Consider the following 19,550-nt stretch of genomic DNA (forward strand, 5'->3'; position numbering starts at 1 on the left):
CCCTCTCTTCTACACACCCTAACCTGAGCCTCACTATCCTCATAAAAACTCTTTACAGCATTTAGTAACTTACCACCTATTCCATATACTTGCAACATCTGCCACATTGCTCCTCTATCCACTCTATCATATGCCTTTTCTAAATCCATAAATGCAATAAAAACTTCCCTACCTTTATCTAAATACTGTTCACATATATGCTTCAATGTAAACACTTGATCTACACATCCCCTACCCACTCTGAAACCTCCTTGCTCATCCGCAATCCTACATTCTGTCTTACCTCTAATTCTTTCAATTATAACCCTACCGTACACTTTTCCTGGTATACTCAGTAAACTTATTCCTCTATAATTTTTACAATCTCTTTTGTCCCCCTTCCCTTTATATAAAGGGACTATACATGCTCTCTGCCAATCCCTAGGTACCTTCCCCTCTTTCATACATTTATTAAACAAAAATACCAACCACTCCAACACTATATCCCCCCCTGCTTTTAACATTTCTGTCATGATCCCATCAGTTCCAGCTGCTTTACCCCCTTTCATTCTACGTAATGCCTCACGCACCTCCCCCACACTCACATCCTGTTCTTCTTCACTCCTAAAAGATGGTATACCTCCCTGGCCAGTGCATGAAATTACCGCCTCCCTTTCTTCGTCGACATTTAAAAGTTCCTCAAAATATTCTCGCCATCTACCCAAAACCTCCATCTCCCCATCTACTAACTCCCCTACTCTGTTTTTAACTGACAAATCCATACTTTCCCTAGGCTTTCTTAACTTGTTTAACTCACTCCAAATTTTTTTCTTATTTTCATTAAAATTTCTTGACAGTGCCTCTCCCACTCTATCATCTGCTCTCCTTTTGCACTCTCTCACCACTCTCTTCACCTTTCTTTTACTCTCCATATACTCTACTCTTCTTATAACACTTCTGCTTTGTAAAAACCTCTCATAAGCTAACTTTTTCTCTTTTATCACACCCTTTACTTCATCATTCCACCAATCACTCCTCTTTCCTCCTGCCCCCACCCTCCTATAACCGCAAACTTCTGCCCCACATTCTAATACTGCATTTTTAAAACTATTCCAACCCTCTTCAACCCCCCCCCACTACTCATACTTGCACCAGCCCACCTTTCTGCCAATAGTTGCTTATATCTCACCCGAACTTCCTCCTCCCTTAGTTTATACACTTTCACCTCCCTCTTACTTGTTGTTGCCATTTTCCTCTTTTCCCATCTACCTCTTACTCTAACTGTAGCTACAACTAAATAATGATCCGATATATCAGTTGCCCCTCTATAAACATGTACATCCTGGAGCCTACCCATCAACCTTTTATCCACCAATACATAATCTAACAAACTACTTTCATTACGTGCTATATCATACCTTGTATATTTATTTATCCTCTTCATAAAATATGTATTACTTATTACCAAACCTCTTTCTACGCATAGCTCAATTAACCCTTTCAGGGTCCGTCCCGTAGATCTACGGCTTTGTTGAGTGTCCAAACCGTAGATCTACGCCAAAATTCTAGCGCCGTCAAATTTAGCGCGAAAGCGCTCATAGGCCTACATGTGAGAGAACGGGTCTGCGTGGTGGGTGTGCGCCATAAACAAAAAATCTAGGCGCCCGCATAGCATTGTGGGAACGCCGGCTCAGTTACCCTTGTTCACCATGCCTCGTCGCAAGTCAGCTCTCACTCCCCGGAAAATTGGGACTCTCCTCTTCCTATCTGATAGTTCTGACACTGATGGAAGTGGAAATGAAGACGAATTCTACGGCTTTGATCAGTTAGTGACCGAAAGGAATGACCAGGATATCGATAATAGTGCAGAAAACCCTGACGATCCTCAACCTTCTACCTCTGGTATGGGCACTCGTGACTCACGGTCGGCTGTTCCTCAACGCAAGAGAAAGCTAATATTTTCGCGTGGCCAGGCCTCTGACTTCAGTAATGATGATGATAGTGACATGGATTGTGATTTTATTGCACTTGACGATCATTCGAGTAGTGATAGTGAGGAATCATATTCACCAGTGAAGCGTCTGTATGTACGCCGCCGCATGCGCTTGGGTAGTGTACCCTATGCTGTGCCCAGGGGACGGAGTACATCCCGGAGTACATCCCGTGGCCCTACACCAGTTTTAGGTAGTGATAGTGAGGATGATGTGGCTACACTTGGCATGGATAGACCACAGGTATCAGTAGATGGTGGTAGTGGTGATGGTAGTGGCACCGCCATGCGTGACTCACCAGCCCAGGCTGGGACCCACGCTGCCGACTTGTCAGTTCAAGGACAAAGCGGAGTGTCAGCCACCAGCCCACCACAACCACCCGCACAACCAGCCTATGATGTCCAGTATCCACCATCAAACCGTATGTGGGATTGGCAGCAAAATCCCAATTTTGTTCCCAGCCCTCACCACTTTGATGACTCTCAAAGTGGAATTCTACCTACTTGTCCCCTTGGAACCACGGCCAATGAACTGGAATTCTTTGAATTATTCTTTGACCAGCCATTGATGGAAACTATTGTCAGGGAAAGTAATAAGCATTTTCAGTACACCATGGCAAATACGATCATATCACCACAGTCAAGACTACACAGGTGGAAAGAGACGACTGTTGCAGAAATGTATTTGCTTTTTGCAACAATAATGCTTATGCCTCATGTCTATAAGCATAATATAAAAGCATACTGGTCCACAGATCGGCTAATTTCTACCCCGGTCTTCAGTGAAATCATCCCAGTGAACAGGTTTATCTTACTGTTACGTATGTTGCACTTCTCTGACAAAACCAGGCCTGACAGAAGTGACAGGTTATACAAGATTAGAAATGTTTTCATGTATCTCAAACAAAAGTTCAGCATATACTTTTATCCATTCAAGAATCTTGTAATTGACGAGTCTTTGATTTTGTTCAAAGGTAGACTGTCATTCAAGCAGTATATACCGAGCAAGAGGAAACGCTTTGGTATAAAACTGTTTGTACTCTGTGATTGTGACAGTGGCCTGGTGTTGGATATTGTTGTATACACGGGTAGTAAAACATTGAAAGATACCAAGATGTTATTGGGTATCTCAGGTGACGTAGTGAGAAACATGATGGCACCTTATCTTGGTAAGGGGCATACATTATATACCGATAACTGGTACACAAGCCCATTACTCAGTGATTTCATGCGAGTGAACAAGACAGATGTGTGTGGCACAGTGCGTTCTAATCGTAAACATATGCCCAGGCTCAATGCAGGTGCTCGTGGTGATGACGTGCAGGTGTTTACTGCCAATGACATCATGGCATTACGGTGGCATGACAAACGAGATGTCACATTGTTGACAACCATTCACCGTAATGAAATGCAAGACAGTGGCAAAGTTGATCGAGTGACTAATGAACGTATTCGAAAACCAGTGACAGTGATTGATTATACACAAAACATGCGCTTGGTTGACAAATGTGACATGCAGATTGGTTTTGTTGACTGTGTTCGTAAGAGTTACAAGTGGTACATGAAACTTTTCTTCCATCTCATGGACATTTCAATGCTCAATGCATATAATATGTACCAAATAAAGACTGGCAACAGACCACCGTATGGTGAATTTTGTTTGTCTGTTGTCAGACAACTCATAATGAAGTACCAGGTAACAACACCTGCTATACAACAAGGTCCTCGAATTCCTCAGGATATACCCAAGCGTTTGAGGAGGGAAGGTGATCATTTCATAATACAGCTTCCTTCAACTCAGAAGAAATTTGCTCAGAAGAGATGCATCGTCTGTGCACAAACAAAACGACGGCAACAAAGACGCAAAGACACTCGGTTTATGTGTGAGGAATGTAAGGTGCCTCTGTGCATGGTGCCTTGTTTCAAGGAGTTCCACAAGCTCCAGCAGTTCTAAAACCATGTCCAGTGATTGTAAATATGTAAATATATGATAGAACATTAGTATTATACAAGATTTGTGCATGTTTATTGTAATAAACAACAGTGGTAAACAATAATATGATAATAACTTTAGTGCGGTTATTGTGTTCAATACAGTGAGTTTATATATATACATTATATACAGTATTGGTCTCTCAGGCCCCAAATGTTAGTAGGAATAGAAAAAAATTGGAAAAGAAAAGAAAAAACTACAAAAACTGCCAAATAAAGTAATGCGCGTATGTGGAATTCGTCGATGTTGCCACCACCACATCATTTTGGACAAACTTCTTGGCACTGTATCTCGGTAAGTACTGATCAGATTTTTTTTTTTGTCTTATTACCTTCACAAAAATATGCTCTTTAATTCTGTAAGAAAAAATAATTTTTTTTTTTTTTTTCAAAATTTCTTGGACACTGGAGCACCACTTCAGATTTTGGCCTTGGACCCTACAGTAGTAGTGCCATCCCCAACCTGAAAAAAAATTATTTCAATATCAGCAACCCATATGAGGTACAGGTACAACAACAAAGTATATACAGTGCTATGTTAGTTTCATGCCAAAATTTACACCAGTTATCCTCACACCATCTTCTCAGCCATCTGCATTATTTTCACTAAAGCTCTACAGTTTCTATAACTCAAAGTTCTTCTGAGTCACCACCATCACTCAGAGCATTTTACACTTCATCTCTCCAGCATACAGAGGTAAGCAAAATTACTGTAAATTATATAGGGTACTATAAAATTACTGCACAGTATAATACTGTACTATAGTACTACAGGTTACAATACCCATATTCTTATTGTTTGGTCATCTCCATTAGAAGACCAAGTCCGCTACTTCAGAAGACAACCAGATATACCTATACCTTTGATATACCTTTAACGAGTTTCAAATCTTACTACTCTCGGAACTTGGCCATGGGCCAGGCTTGTCCGAATGATCAATAAGTATTACTTTCATAGTTTGGGAGTTACAGACAATTGGCATTATCATACACCCCCTCCCCCATTAGTCCGTTAACGAGAGGTTTTACTGTATTACTGGAAGTATCAGAACTTTAAATTCCTATCTAGTGGAGTTTAACTGAATTTCCTTAACCCCACAAAGGATATTGCATTAAAATAATTGTCTGTACTATACTTTATATTGTGAATATAATATGCAATAGCAATAAAAATCCTCACCTCAGCATCCTGAGATTTTGCAATATCTACTAAAATTTTTGCTGCAGGATGAACAATATCTAACTGCTTCATTATTGTTGCTCCATCATTGCTGATTGTTGCTTGTCCCTGGTGAAAAAACATCGATATAAATTCCATGTTACCATAAAAAATGTGTGGTTTTTATTTTTAATATTCAAACTTTTACAGAAAAATATTCTAAATTAAACAAAAATTAATAGCAATACTGCTTCATGAAAATGTTTTTTTTTAATTCAATTTGGTACCATCTAGTACTATAGTGGATAATAAGTAACACAAGAAGGGGCATGTAGGAATAAACCAAATATGAAGTGCTACATGTAATGTACAAGTCAGGAAATTATTTAAAATATTTTTAAGATTTCTGCAGGATATTTAAAAAAAAAAAAAAAAAAGTATGGAGGATAACTGCAAGATCTACCTTATAACAGTAGTTTATTGTATAAAAGTTCATGACTGCATGACGCATACCTTGGTATCAACAATGAGTTTGTCCATACCACGTGGCCCAAGAGTAGTCCGGATGGCATCGACAACAGCTGCACAAGCATTGATGTTCGAGATTAACTGTGGTTTGCCTTGGGAGGAGTCTGTCCCCTCTTTCATTAATATAATCTGGGGTTGCTGTAAATAAAAATATCCAGGTATCCAAGATCAATGCAATTATAGGCACATTACATAAAAAACAGCTAAACTTAATAGAAGCTGGAAACGAAATTTTTTACATGAACTTGTAACAAAATTGTTTTGGCTCCAAGTGATAATTTACATACAAGAAGATTTTTCTAATGAAATAGTGTACTGTATACTACAGTATAATGCATTATTAATTAATATTTTTTTAACAGCCATCTCACACCTAGGTAGGGCAGCTCAACACGAAGGAAAACACTTTCCCTGTGTGAAACCGACAGTGCACTCAGCTCTCACACCATGTGTCCGTGGTTCAATCCCTGATATGTCAAGTAAGAGGGTGTTACTTGACTGTTGTGGGTCACATCTTGGGGACAAAATTAAAGGACCTCAAAAGAAATAAGATAGACAGTCCCAGGGATGATGATGCACTAACTTTAATGGCTTATCCTGGATGACAAACTCTCCAGGTTAAAAATCCAAACAAAATCTTATCTCTTCCTTCAATCACTGTTTTGCCAAAACCCCCAACATCCCCATTTCTCCTTCAGAGTGCAGGCACTGTACCTCCAACCTTCCAGCCTCAAGCCCAGCAAAGTGGTTTCTCTGAATTTCTTCATAAATGTTACCTTGCTCACACTCTAATAGCCCATTAGATCATAAAAACTACTTGTCTCCATTCACTCCTATCTAACATATTCACAAAAGCCTGTTGGATGTCCAAGCCTCTAACACTCAAAAATAAAAAAAAAATAAAGTATCTTCCACATTCTCAGGTCCAATATGAATGGCTGGGAACCCAGGAATATTAAATTCAGCAGTTAAATGCTGCTCTAACCAAGTTTAGCAGCTGGAATGAGTATACAATACTGTACACATTTAACCCTTTCAGGGTCGACAGGCCCTCTCAGAGACTTGTTCTCAGGGTCGGCCAAATTTCAAAAAAAAAAAAAAAATTATTTTTTCTTATGAAAAGATAGAGAATCTTTTCCCGATCATAATGACACCAAAAGTATGAAATTTGATGGAAAACTTACGGAATTATGCTCTCGCGAAGTTAGCAGTCTCGACGATGTTTACGCATCGGCGATTTTGCCCACTTTGAGCCCTATTTTCGGCCAATTCCAGAGTACTTGTCGACAAAAATCATAACTATTTCACTAGAACTCCATTTTTTTCTATCGAATGAGCACAAGAAACCACCCATTTACCGATTTCAACTATCCAATACAGTGGTCAGAATTTAGCAATTTTGCCAATTTCACACAAATTTCAAAAGATGCCAATTTTCGAATAGGGTCCAGAATAAACAAGAAAGACATTCCTGGCACTAAAATAACATTTCCTCTGTTCATCAGTCATGTCCCCATGCCCCTCTTACATTCTTTTGCTTTCCACTTTGAATTTTTATTCTCACAAATAAATAGAAGATTTACTGTTATGTAGCCTACTGCATTGGTGTAGAAATGGTATAAATAATATCAGCGCACTTGTGAAAGAATATTAGACTTACCAGTTGACGTGTATTGGACGCATAGCATGATTTGTTTACTTTTGAACTTTGGTAAAAATAAAAAAATTTTGCTAATTTGATCGCAATTTCAAGGTAGTTTCCTTTGTAAAACCAGTCAAAATCATCTCAACTTCTGTAATATGTCTTCCATTCTATAAAATGAGACCAGGAAAACTAGAATACAATAATAAATACCATACGAAAATACAGTGCAAAGTCGCTGGTTTAATCCAAAAACACGGTCAAAGTTTTTTTTTCTCATTACGCACTGTGTGCTGCAGGATTTTTTTAGACCGCGCACACTGACCACATAGACCAATTCTTTCATATGTAGGCCTACCAGCTTTCTCTCACTAGATTTGAGGGCACTAGAATTTAGGCATACTAGTACGTCAAAAACCCTGGTGCGTAAGCCGTACTAGTACGGCCGAAACCCTGAAAGGGTTAATGATTCCAGCAGTGCAATAACACTGTATTCACTTTAAGATCTATTATTATAGATGATTACTATACAAATATACTGCTGTTTAGCAAGATTTTGATCAGCAGGGTAATGACATAAGAACAGTGGAGCATTGCAGGCCTACTAGCCCATGTTGGACAAGTTTAACTTGTACCCAACCACACCTACTCATGTACCAGTTCAGCCTATTATAATTACCCAAAGTTCTTGCTTCAGTGACATTACTTAGGAGTTTGTTCCACTTATCTTCAACTCAATAATCAAACCAGTGTTTTCCTATACAGTAGGGGGCCCCCCTTATATGGCAGGTTAGGTTCCAGGCTACTGCCAGAAAGCAGAACACCATTTTTTTTCCACTTATAAATTTTTATACTGTAAATGCCAGATAACAATTTTACACTAACATATATTAAGTTAGAAACAGAACTAGGCATTAAAAACAATAAAAAGTAAAACACACACACACACACACACACACACACACACACACACACACACACACACACACACACACACACACTCACACACACACACACAACTATAGACCTGTGTCATTGACGTGTATAGAATGCAAAATTATGGAGAAGATTATCAGGAGGAGAGTGGTGGAGCACCTGGAACGGAACAGGAGTATAAATGCCAACCAGCACGGATTCACGGAAGGCAAATCCTGTGTCACAAACCTTCTGGAGTTTTATGATAAAATAACAGAAGTAAGACAAGAGAGAGAGGGGTGGGTTGATTGCATCTTCTTGGACTGCAAGAAGGCCTTTGACACAGTTCCTCACAAGAGATTAGTGCAGAAGCTAGAGCATCAGGCGCATATAACAGGAAGGGCACTGCAATGGATCAGAGAATACCTGACAGGGAGGCAACAACGAGTCATGGTACGTAATGATGTATCACAGTGGGCACCTGTGACGAGCGGGGTCCCACAGGGGTCGGTCCTAGGACCAGTGCTATTTTTGGTATATGTGAACGACATGACGGAAGGGTTAGACTCAGAAGTGTCCCTGTTTGCAGATGATGTGAAGTTAATGTGGAGAATTAAATCTGATGAGGACCAGGCAGGACTTCAAAGAGACCTGGACAGACTGGACACCTGGTCCAGCAAATGGCTTCTCGAATTTAATCCTGCCAAATGCAAAGTCATGAAGATAGGGGAAGGGCACAGAAGACCACAGACAGAGTATAGGCTAGGTGGCCAAAGACTGCAAACCTCACTCAAGGAGAAAGATCTTGGGGTGAGTATAACACCGAGCATGTCTCCGGAAGCACACATCAATCAGATAACTGCTGCAGCATATGGGCGCCTGGCAAACCTGAGAACAGCATTCCGACACCTTAGTAAGGAATCATTCAAGACACTGTACACCGTGTATGTCAGGCCCATACTGGAGTATGCAGCACCTGTTTGGAACCCGCACTTGATAAAGCACGTCAAGAAACTAGAGAAAGTACAAAGGTTTGAAACAAGGTTAGTTCCAGAGCTAAGGGGAATGTCCTATGAAGAAAGATTAAGGGAAATCGGCCTGACGACACCGGAGGACAGGAGGGTCAGGGGAGACATGATAACGACATATAAAATACTGCGTGGAATAGACAAGGTGGACAAGGACAGGATGTTCCAGGGAGGGGACACAGAAACAAGAGGCCACAATTGGAAGTTGAAGACACAAATGAGTCAGAGAGATAGTAGGAAGTATTTCTTCAGTCATAGAGTTGTAAGGCAGTGGAATAGCCTAGAAAATGACGTAGTGGAGGCAGGAACCATACACAGTTTTAAGACGAGGTTTGATAAAGCTCATGGAGCGGGGAGAGAGAGGGTCTAGTAGCAACCGGTGAAGAGGCGGGGCCAGGAGCTAGGACTCGACCCCTGCAACCACAAATAGGTGAGTACAAATAGGTGAGTACACACACACACACACACACACACACACACACACACATACACACACACACACACACACACACACACACACACACACACACACACACACATTATTTACCTTAATATATTTGTAGTCTTAAATGTAGGGTGAGAGGCAAGTTTTATTTGTAGGAAGTCAGGCTTGGGATGTATGGTAGCCAGCCAGAGCAGCCCTCACTACCCCACCCCACCCACACGTAATGTAAACAAACCAGGTGAACGAGTCTAGTTTTCATCACTTTGCATTGTGTACAAGTTGTCTCCACATTGATATAGTAGAATAAATAAAGAGAAACACTCCCATTCTCATGTAACACCATTTTTAGAAGAAATGACACTGAGCGAAGGCATACACGAAAGGAATAATTTTCTAGTTACCCCCAGTAATATTATAGTGTACACATTTTCTCTGATGTTGGACTACAAGTCGCCTGGCTACCACATCTCATATTTATGTTAATTTATTCTACTGTGGGGTGTATTTATCATGTTTATGTGTTACGCAGCGTGTTTATTACATAATTCTGGAAAAAATATCATAGATGGATTAAAGGAAATGTCTACATTAACGTAATATATGGTATTTAATGCTCCCAAGAGATTACATATTATTAATATGGTGTCAAGTGTACAGAGACTCTTAGTGATTTTAATGTGTACCTGCATGCCGGCACTGTATAAGTATATTTAAGTACAGGTACTACCTGGAGTTTACCTGGAGAGAGTTCCGGGGGTCAACGCCCCCGCGGCCCAGTCTGTGACCAGGCCTCCTGGTGGATCAGAGCCTGATCAACCAGGCTGTTACTGCTGGCTGCACGCAAACCAACGTACGAGCCACAGCCAGGCTGATCAGGAACCGACTTTAGGTGCTTGTCCAGTGCCAGCTTGAAGACTGCCAGGGGTCTGTTGGTAATCCCCCTTATGTATGCTGGGAGGCAGTTGAACAGTCTCGGGCCCCTGACACTTATTGTATGGTCTCTTAACGTGCTAGTGACACCCCTGCTTTTCATTGGGGGGATGTTGCATCGTCTGCCAAGTCTTTTGCTTTCGTAGTGAGTGATTTTCGTGTGCAAGTTCAGTACTAGTCCCTCTAGGATTTTCCAGGTGTATATAATCATGTATCTCTCCCGCCTGCATTCCAGGGAATACAGGTTCAGGAACCTCAAGCGCTCCCAGTAATTGAGGTGTTTTATCTCCGTTATGAGCGCCGTGAAGGTTCTCTGTACATTTTCTAGGTCAGCAATTTCACCTGCAATACAGTGGACCCCCGCATAACGATGGCATCACATAGCGATTTTTCCGCATACCGATTACTTTTATCGCAAAATTTTTGCCGCGCATACCGATTAAAAACCCGCTTACCGATTTTCGTCCGAGACGCGTCCAATGTGCCCTCAGCCAGCCTCACATGTGCCGGCCGTCCCATTGTTTACCAGCCAGCCTCCGCGGTAACATCCAAGCATACACTCGGAATATTTCGTATTATTACAGTATTTTCGGTGCTGTTTCTGGAAAATAAGTGACCATGGGCCCCAAGAAAGCTTCTAGTGCCAACCCTACACCTCAAAGGGTAAGAATTACTATAGAGATGAAGAAAGAGATAATTGATAAGTATGAAAGTGGAGTGCGTATAGCCGACCTAGTCAAGCTGTACAAGAAACCCCAATCAACCATCGCTACTATTGTGGGCACCAGAAAGACAATCAAGGAAGCTGTTCTTGCCAAAGGTTCAACTGTGTTTTCGAAACAAAGATCGCAAGTGATGGAAGATGTTGAGAGACTCTTATTGGTGTGGATAAATGAAAAACAGATAGCAGGAGATAGCGTCTCTCAAGCGATCATATGTGAAAAGGCTAGGAAGTTGCATGAGGATTTAATTAAAAAAATGCCTGCAACTAGTGATGATGTGAGTGAATTTAAGGCCAGCAAAGGTTGGTTTGAGAGATTTAAGAAGCGTAGTGGCATCCATAGTGTGATAAGGCATGGTGAGGCTGCCAGTTCGGACCACAAAGCGGCTGAAAAATATGTGCAGGAATTCAAGGAGTACATAGAAACTGAAGGACTGAAACCTGAACAAGTGTTTAATTGTGATGAAACAGGCCTGTTCTGGAAGAAAATGCCAAGCAGGACCTACATTACTCAGGAGGAAAAGGCACTCCCAGGACATAAGCCTATGAAAGACAGGCTTACTTTGTTGATGTGTGCCAATGCTACTGGTGATTGCAAAGTGAAGCCTTTATTAGTGTATCACTCTGAAACTCCCAGAGCGTTCAGGCAAAAGAATGTCCTCAAGGATAATTTGTGTGTGCTGTGGAGGGCAAACAGTAAGGCATGGGTCACTAGGGAATTTTTCTATAACTGGTTACACCATGCATTTGCCCCCAATGTGAAAAATTACCTAACTGAAAAGAAATTAGAACTTAAGTGCCTCCTGGTGTTAGACAATGCCCCTGGTCATCCTACAGACGTGGCAGAGCGACTTTATGGGGACATGAGCTTCATTAAGGTGAAGTTTTTGCCTCCTAATACCACTCCTCTCCTGCAGCCCATGGACCAGCAGGTTATTTCCAACTTCAAGAAACTGTACACAAAAGCTCTGTTTGAAAGGTGCTTTGTAATGACCTCAGAAACTCAACTGACTCTAAGAGAGTTTTGGAGAGATCACTTTAATATCCTCAATTGTGTAAACCTTATAGGTAAGGCTTGGGAGGAAGTGACTAAGAGGACCTTGAACTCTGCTTGGAAGAAACTGTGGCCAGAATGTGTAGACAAAAGGGATTTTGAAGGGTTTGAGGCTAACCCTGAGAATCCTGTGCCAGTTGAGGAATCCATTGTGGCATTGGGAAAGTCCTTGGGGTTGGAGGTTAGTGGGGAGGATGTGGAAGAGTTGGTGGAGGAGGACAATGAAGAACTAACCACTGATGAGCTGATAGATCAACTTCAAGAGCAAGAGGCCAGACCTGGGGAAACTGGTTCAGAGGAGGGGAGAGAGAAATTGAAGAAGTTGCCTACTACAAAGATAAAGGAAATCTGTGCTAAGTGGCTTGAAGTGCAAACCTTCATGGATGAAAATCACCCTCACACAGCTATTGCAAGCCGTGCTGGTGATTATTACACTGACAATGTTGTGAAACACTTTAGGCAAGTCATAAAGGAACGAGAGGTACAGGCCACTATGGACAGATATCTTGTGCGAAAGAAGTCCAGTGACTCTGAAGCTGGCCCTAGTGGCATTAAAAAAAGAAGGGAAGTAACCCCAGAAAAGGACTTACTACCTCAAGTCCTAATGGAAGGGGATTCCCCTTCTAAACAGTAAGAAGATAATGCTCTCCCCTCCTCCCATCCCATCAATCATCACCAGATCTTCAATAAAAGTAAGTGTCATTTAATTGTGCATGCCTTTTTCAGTTTGTGTGTATTAAAATTAACATTTCATGTGGTAAAAAAAAATTTTTTTCATACTTTTGGGCGTCTTGCACGGATTAATTTTATTTCCATTATTTCTTATGGGGAAAATTCATTCGCATAACGATTATTTCGCATAACGATGAGCCCTCTTGCACGGATTAAAATCGTTAACCTGGGGTCCACTGTATTGCAGTACTTCAAACTTTCTACCTATGGGGATTTTCTAACTACACTATTTTCCAATTATCCAAAACATTGACTAATTAAATTTGGATCATAACGTCTAAGAGCCTAGCTTGGAAAAAAGTGAGGTACCTGAACTCATTAATATTTAGCTATGGCAACCCTGGTAAAATTTTATTTAGCTACTCTATTATGAAATTTATGCAAGATTGGTTGTCACTAATTCTGTTACGACTGATGGATACCTCATGGCCTTGTGGTAACACATTCAGCACCTTCAAAATTAAAAGTACCCAAATCAAACCCAGGATGAAGCAAGAATCTTTAACACCTGCTGCCTGTTATTTAGCAATAAATGGATACCTAGAAGTTATTCGCCATGTGGGTCACATCCTTAAAAGGAAATGCAAGTGATCTCACTGACATTCCCTAGTCATTACTAAGTTGAGAAAGGTCCACAATATTTTCCTATTGGCAAAGGGTCCTCCTTGATGCCAATTTAATGAAAATATAGGCAAGCAGTAACCTAACCTTGCATAACTTACAAGAGTGATGGACTGAACACATCGATTCCAGGTTGAGGGACTGATTACCTCAAACTTCAACTCTCCTTACCCATTTCTACTTTGTATTGGACTGATGAAGCCACTGTGTGGCGAAACGTTTCTTCAATAAAGATTCCCATGTGTTGCATAAGTGTCTCAATTCTTCATAACTTACCCTAACTAAAGCTAAATTATGTTAGGTAACTCACAGTTGTATTTTAACAAATGACAGTAATCACACACGTTCAAGTCATCGACAGATCAAAACCTTCCAATATTTTTATAATGGTGAAGAATTCCCCCATATATAATTCAGGGTAATTATGAAGATCAGGTCTTTATTTGATCTGGGCAATAATTTATTCTTAAAAATGTCCTAGCCTAACACAAGAAGCCCCAGTATGACCCAACCTAAAATAACCCCATACACAGTAACTTTACCTCATCCCAATGGTGGAAGCTATGGAAATGACATATTGCAAGAAACTCTGACTGGCCCTAATTATTATTATAATCAAAATGAAGCGCTAAGCCACAAGGGCTATACAGCACGACTGGCCCTAATGAAATGTCTGAGCCAAAATAATGGTAATATTTTTTATAATACTGTGTCTCCCAAAATAATCTGCAAAAGAAATAGCAATCTGTATAAGGGTGAGAGCATGCTTGTATTTTAAAAAATAAAATAATGCATATAGTCTCACAAGAACCTTATCTCCATTTTAATTAAATTTAATAAAATTATGTGTGTGCACTAACTAAACTTGAGCAAATTCTAAATTATATTGTTAGATAACTTTTATTTATATTTTCACAAGTCATCAATCCTGCCACCTGGATAACTCGCTAACATCAGTGATTTAAAAAGTTGATGGCTCTGCTGGATGCCTGAGATTTATAATGATAATCCAATGGAAATCAGCAACACTGTTTGGCTTCCTGAGTTAACCTAGGTTGAAGATTTTATTCAGATTATTTACCCAGACAATTGGTAACCCAAAAAAAGCCTAATAAATCCACTAGTCAGGCTCATTTCCACTGTTTTTTTTTATCCACCCTCCCAAGATGCCACCCACAACAGCCAGCTAACAAATTCAAGTTGTCACTGACAAATTCAAGTTGTCACTCAAGTTGTATACTGACAAGTCAGTATACAATACTGACAAGTTGAGTAGCTAATTTTCAGTATATAATACTGACAAGTATCTACTCATGCGCAACACATGAGTAACTATATAATAATGACAAGAAATTTCACCTGCGAGGCAAGTTTTCTTTTTTCATTCAAAGACACAGGCTACTTTAATATTTTATTAGACTAAAAAAATCATTTTGCATGGGGAAAATGTCGTCAAAATTGAAACCCAGGTATTTCACATGTCATTCATCACCAAAGTCCCTAGTTACTTTTAGGTGAAGGGAGGCAACAGGTGTAAAGAAATATACCCAACATTTCAACTTATGCTGGGATCGAACCCAGCTCCTCCAAAATTAAACAAGCCCCTCTAAAGGTACTAATCCAAAATTTATTGAATCAGAGGGAAGTGCTAAACCCACAGGGGTTATATAGCACCTGCAGAATGGAAAGATGATTCCAGTTCCTTGGATGAAGAACCCTTCACTGGCATAAGAGCACCTTTCCTTGAGGGGGTACTAATCCAAAGTATTTTATTATAACTTAAATTTACCCTTAACTGCAGTGTAGTTAATAAAACAAATTAACAAATACATTTTGCTTTACTTAAGTGCTGCAATGATAATTTATTTTTCAAGTTTTTACACCAGCCTCATATGCAAGTTTTAACCTCTACATTAACTTTAATGGGTTATCTTAAACTTTATATATATCACGTACTTTTTTCGTACCCTCAAGAGGACTGATAAAATATAGTCAAAATGCGAGTTACTTCCAGGACAGAGCCCCGGCAACTTAACATTATAAACTAGACTCAAACACATCCATAACATGGCAAATACACTTAATCTGTTTATACGCTTTATTTAAAACCTAAAAAATAAGACATTTAACAGTGCAAAACTGAACCTGGAATAACCAGTTATAATAACGATAAACTAGCAATAAAAATAAATACCCCTTTTCTCAATTTTGATTCAAAGTTTTTAAGGCCAACACTCCACGTTAAAGTGAAGCTTACTCGACTACTGAGGTTTAAACACACAAAACAGAGTGAGAAGAGTAACATGTGAGATGACAAGTCAACAGACGACAGAGGCGGCCACACCGGGCCATGCTGACGTTATTACCACCTCTCTCTCCTCTTACACCTAACAAACACACCTCACACACACCATGGACATACATACTGCTATAAACCACTCAAAAACATCAACATTAGAGGTAAAATAAGAAAGATAAAGGCTAACCATGGTTAATAACGTGAAGGCAACAGTGTACCACAACACAGCAGCAGCGGCGGGACACACACACTACACTATCATCCACATTCTAGTAACTTCCAGAAATTTCTAAAATTATGACTCATTACATCTTAGTACATTTTCCAGGAGTAAAATTATATAGTTAAACCTGCATGAGGGGAAATTTTGGCGCTTTTATTTTTACCCTTATGATTATCCAAATAAAAAATCTTAAATCCTAGATTTGACTATCCTAGATTTAGTTGGTAAATATTCTACATAAAAATATGATTTTATAGAACCTATTCAAAATGCTTTCCAATTTAATACTTTAAAAATTTATAAATGTTCACAAAATTATTTTGAATCTTAATCAGGGATGACTTCTGCAAATTTGGAAGACATTCTAGAGCCGCTGGAAGCATTCAAATTGATTATTATAAAAGTGCTTAAGTGAGCGGTAAACCCATGAGGTCATACAGCATTTGGGAAAACGAGATCCAAGGAAGGGAAGGAATAGATGTAATGCCTTGAATCAAGAGCCCCTTATCGACATCAAGGAAACTTACTTGAGAGTGAAACTAGTTAATATGTGTTGTGTGATGGAAGTGTTCTATACCCGGGATGAACAAAATAATACCAGTATTTAACACCAGCACAGAGACACTACCAAGTGTAATGAAGCCGTGCTGATATTTCATGAAAATTATTTATTTATAGGAAAATGTTTAGAAGCGATTGTGAGAGATAACACCAGTACTCTGTTCTGCCCGAAATACCTAGGCATGTTACTGGCCTTCTTTGTAATTAATATTTATATGTAAACCACACATTGTAATTAATATTTTATAATATGTAAACCCCACATTGTAATATTTACTGAGAAATAAACATTTCAATTTCAATTATATCACAGAAGCCTGGCACTACAGTAAGTACATCCAAAACCGTGGCCAAACTATTACTACCGAACAGTGACACTACCATTAGATATCATTTTACAGTGACAAGACCTGTAGTAGGCTGAAGAATGAGACTCTTGTGCAATATTTGGGTATCGTTATTGTGGAAACGTTTCGCCAGCCAGTCTTTTGATTATAATAATAGCTTTTGATTATAATAATTCGTCAGCCAGTAATTTCATCAATACAGTAAAAAGGAAAAAAAACCTTGTGAGACGAGAAGTTATAGGCGGCGTCACCAGTGAAAGCAGGTCATGCCTATAGGTTAGACAAGCATTGAACACCATCACCAGGCTGAGGGAGCTATATGACATTGGTCAAGGTTGTCCAGCTACTGTAACATGTCTGGAGCATTAGTTATGATGCCACACGAGGAGAGATGCTCATGGGAGGCGTTCTTGATTTTTTTTTTGCCACCAAAATTTTTCTTGGTGCACATCAAGATGTAAGTTTTATTCAGGTATACAGTTACAATGATTATCATACATAACAGCATATGTGTAACAGATAAGTGAACTATAGATGTAAATCCATATGTGCACCTGTTAACCCTTTTGGGGCCTAGTTCCTAGGCTTTTTGTGTATCCATATGCTCTTGCGCTACCGTCCACAGGATGGATATGGGGCGTACAATAAACTAGCCACTTCGGTGGCAAAGTCTAAAAAAAAAAATGTAGAGAACTTAAGATAACCCCGAAGAAAAGTCAGACAAGAGTGACTTATTTCCATTGGGATCCTAGTAAGTAGTATTAATAAATGGTTGGACAACTGAGACTGTCGGAAAGCTGATATCAAGTCTTGAAAAGTCCAACACTAGAGATACAATTAGACATAACCTGGGACAAGACATTGTTATCAGAGCATTCTGAATGTTCCAGAGTGATGATCTCCTCAAGGAAGTTTCCTTGACGCCGGTGAGGGGCTCTTGATCTAGGGAATTGAATCTGTGCTCCGGTTCCCTGAATTAATAAGCCTGAATTACAGCAATTGGATATGCTGAATGTTGAAGACAGAGTAAAACAACTGAAGCTAAATCAAGGTTATGAAATTGCTCACAAACAGTGTCCAGAATATCTTGCTGCCAGTTTTGTCAAGGTTGGGAACCAAAGCAATCATAGTACTAGGGGGAGAGAGCACAACTTTGTAGTACCCACAGTGGCCAGGCTTCAAACACCTTTTAATGTGATCGCTACCATGCCTAACCCTTCTAGGGTAGGGTAGGTGCCTGAGCCCGAGCCTTTAGCTCATAAGACTGTCATTCCCATTTGTCCCCTTCGGGCGGGGATGGCAGACCAGAGAGGCCTAGCTTGTGGCTAGGCCTGGGGACAGTTGGTCCCAAAGATGAGGAGGTACTTGTGCCTCCTCCCATGGAAGACTTAGGTCTCAGACACTCCCTAAAGAGGGAGCCAAGGCCGGGCCACCACTTGGAAAAGGCCCGGGCCGGGAGAATACCGGCTAATCTTTAATAATAATAATAACCTTTTATTGTACAGCAATAAAGGAATGGAACAGACTGTCCGCATATGTCAAAGCCAGTCATAGCATGAACCAGTTCAAGAAGAGTGCCAAAAAGTGTCTGATGAATGTAGCTACAGAAAGGGAAGGGAATGATTTTTTATTTTGGCCCGGTGGCCTGGTGGCTAAAGCTCCCGCTTCACACACGGAGGGCCCGGGTTCGATTCCCGGCGGGTGGAAACATTCGACACGTTTCCTTACACCTGTTGTCCTGTTCACCTAGCAGCAAATAGGTACCTGGGTGTTAGTCGACTGGTGTGGGTCGCATCCTGGGGGACAAGATTAAGGACCCCAATGGAAATAAGTTAGACAGTCCTCGATGACGCACTGACTTTCTTGGGTTATCCTGGGTGGCTAACCCTCCGGGGTTAAAAATCCGAACGAAATCTTATCTTATCTTATCTGTCATGTTATCCCAGGTTCTCTACACATATGCTGCTATGTATGATAATCTATGTTCACTGCCGTCATGTTGACGGCAGTGAAGGGACTTGAGCTAGAGTTCGTCACGGCCACGCTAGCTGGAGATTCGTCTGTAAAAACTTGCATTTGTGGTCACAGAGGTGCCTGTGCTAACTTTCCTATGGGTTATCCTGGGTGGCTAACCCTCCGGGGTTAAAAATCCGAACGAAATCTTATCTTATCTTATCTTATCTGTCACTCTGACTTTTTTGTTATCCCAGGTTCTCTACACATATGCTGCTATGTATGATAATCTATGTTCACTGCCGTCATGTTGACGGCAGTGAAGGGACTTGAGCTAGAGTTCGTCACGGCCACGCTAGCTGGAGATTCGTCTGTAAAAACTTGCATTTGTGGTCACAGAGGTGCCTGTGCTAACTTTCCTATGGTGTAGA

General features: G+C 40.3%; 1 protein-coding gene across 1 annotated transcript; it reads right to left on the reverse strand.

The window, feature by feature from the left end:
* Positions 1-4,379: 4,379 nt before the first annotated feature.
* On the reverse strand, positions 4,380-16,067 carry LOC138852093 (uncharacterized). The gene is made up of 4 exons (XM_070081739.1): positions 15,931-16,067; positions 5,634-5,786; positions 5,142-5,249; positions 4,380-4,424 (listed from the first exon to the last, which is right to left on the reverse strand). The coding sequence occupies exons 1-4, from the start codon at positions 16,039-16,041 to the stop codon at positions 4,380-4,382; spliced, it is 417 nt and encodes a 138-aa protein (XP_069937840.1). The 5' UTR covers positions 16,042-16,067.
* Positions 16,068-19,550: the final 3,483 nt, after the last annotated feature.

The sequence above is a fragment of the Cherax quadricarinatus genome, unplaced genomic scaffold (genome assembly GCF_038502225.1).
Source record: "Cherax quadricarinatus isolate ZL_2023a unplaced genomic scaffold, ASM3850222v1 Contig3914, whole genome shotgun sequence".
Lineage (NCBI taxonomy): Eukaryota > Metazoa > Arthropoda > Malacostraca > Decapoda > Parastacidae > Cherax > Cherax quadricarinatus.

Bases quoted from the DNA above. Each gene is read 5' to 3' on its own strand.
- LOC138852093 (XM_070081739.1), bottom strand. From the start codon at position 16,041: ATGTTACTCTTCTCACTCTGTTTTGTGTGTTTAAACCTCAGTAGTCGA. The intron at 5,787-15,930 runs GTATTTATTTTT...TTTTATTTACAG, and splicing joins AATCAAAATTGAGAAAAGGG to CAACCCCAGATTATATTAAT. The intron at 5,250-5,633 runs GTATGCGTCATG...TTTTTTCACCAG, and splicing joins AACTCATTGTTGATACCAAG to GGACAAGCAACAATCAGCAA.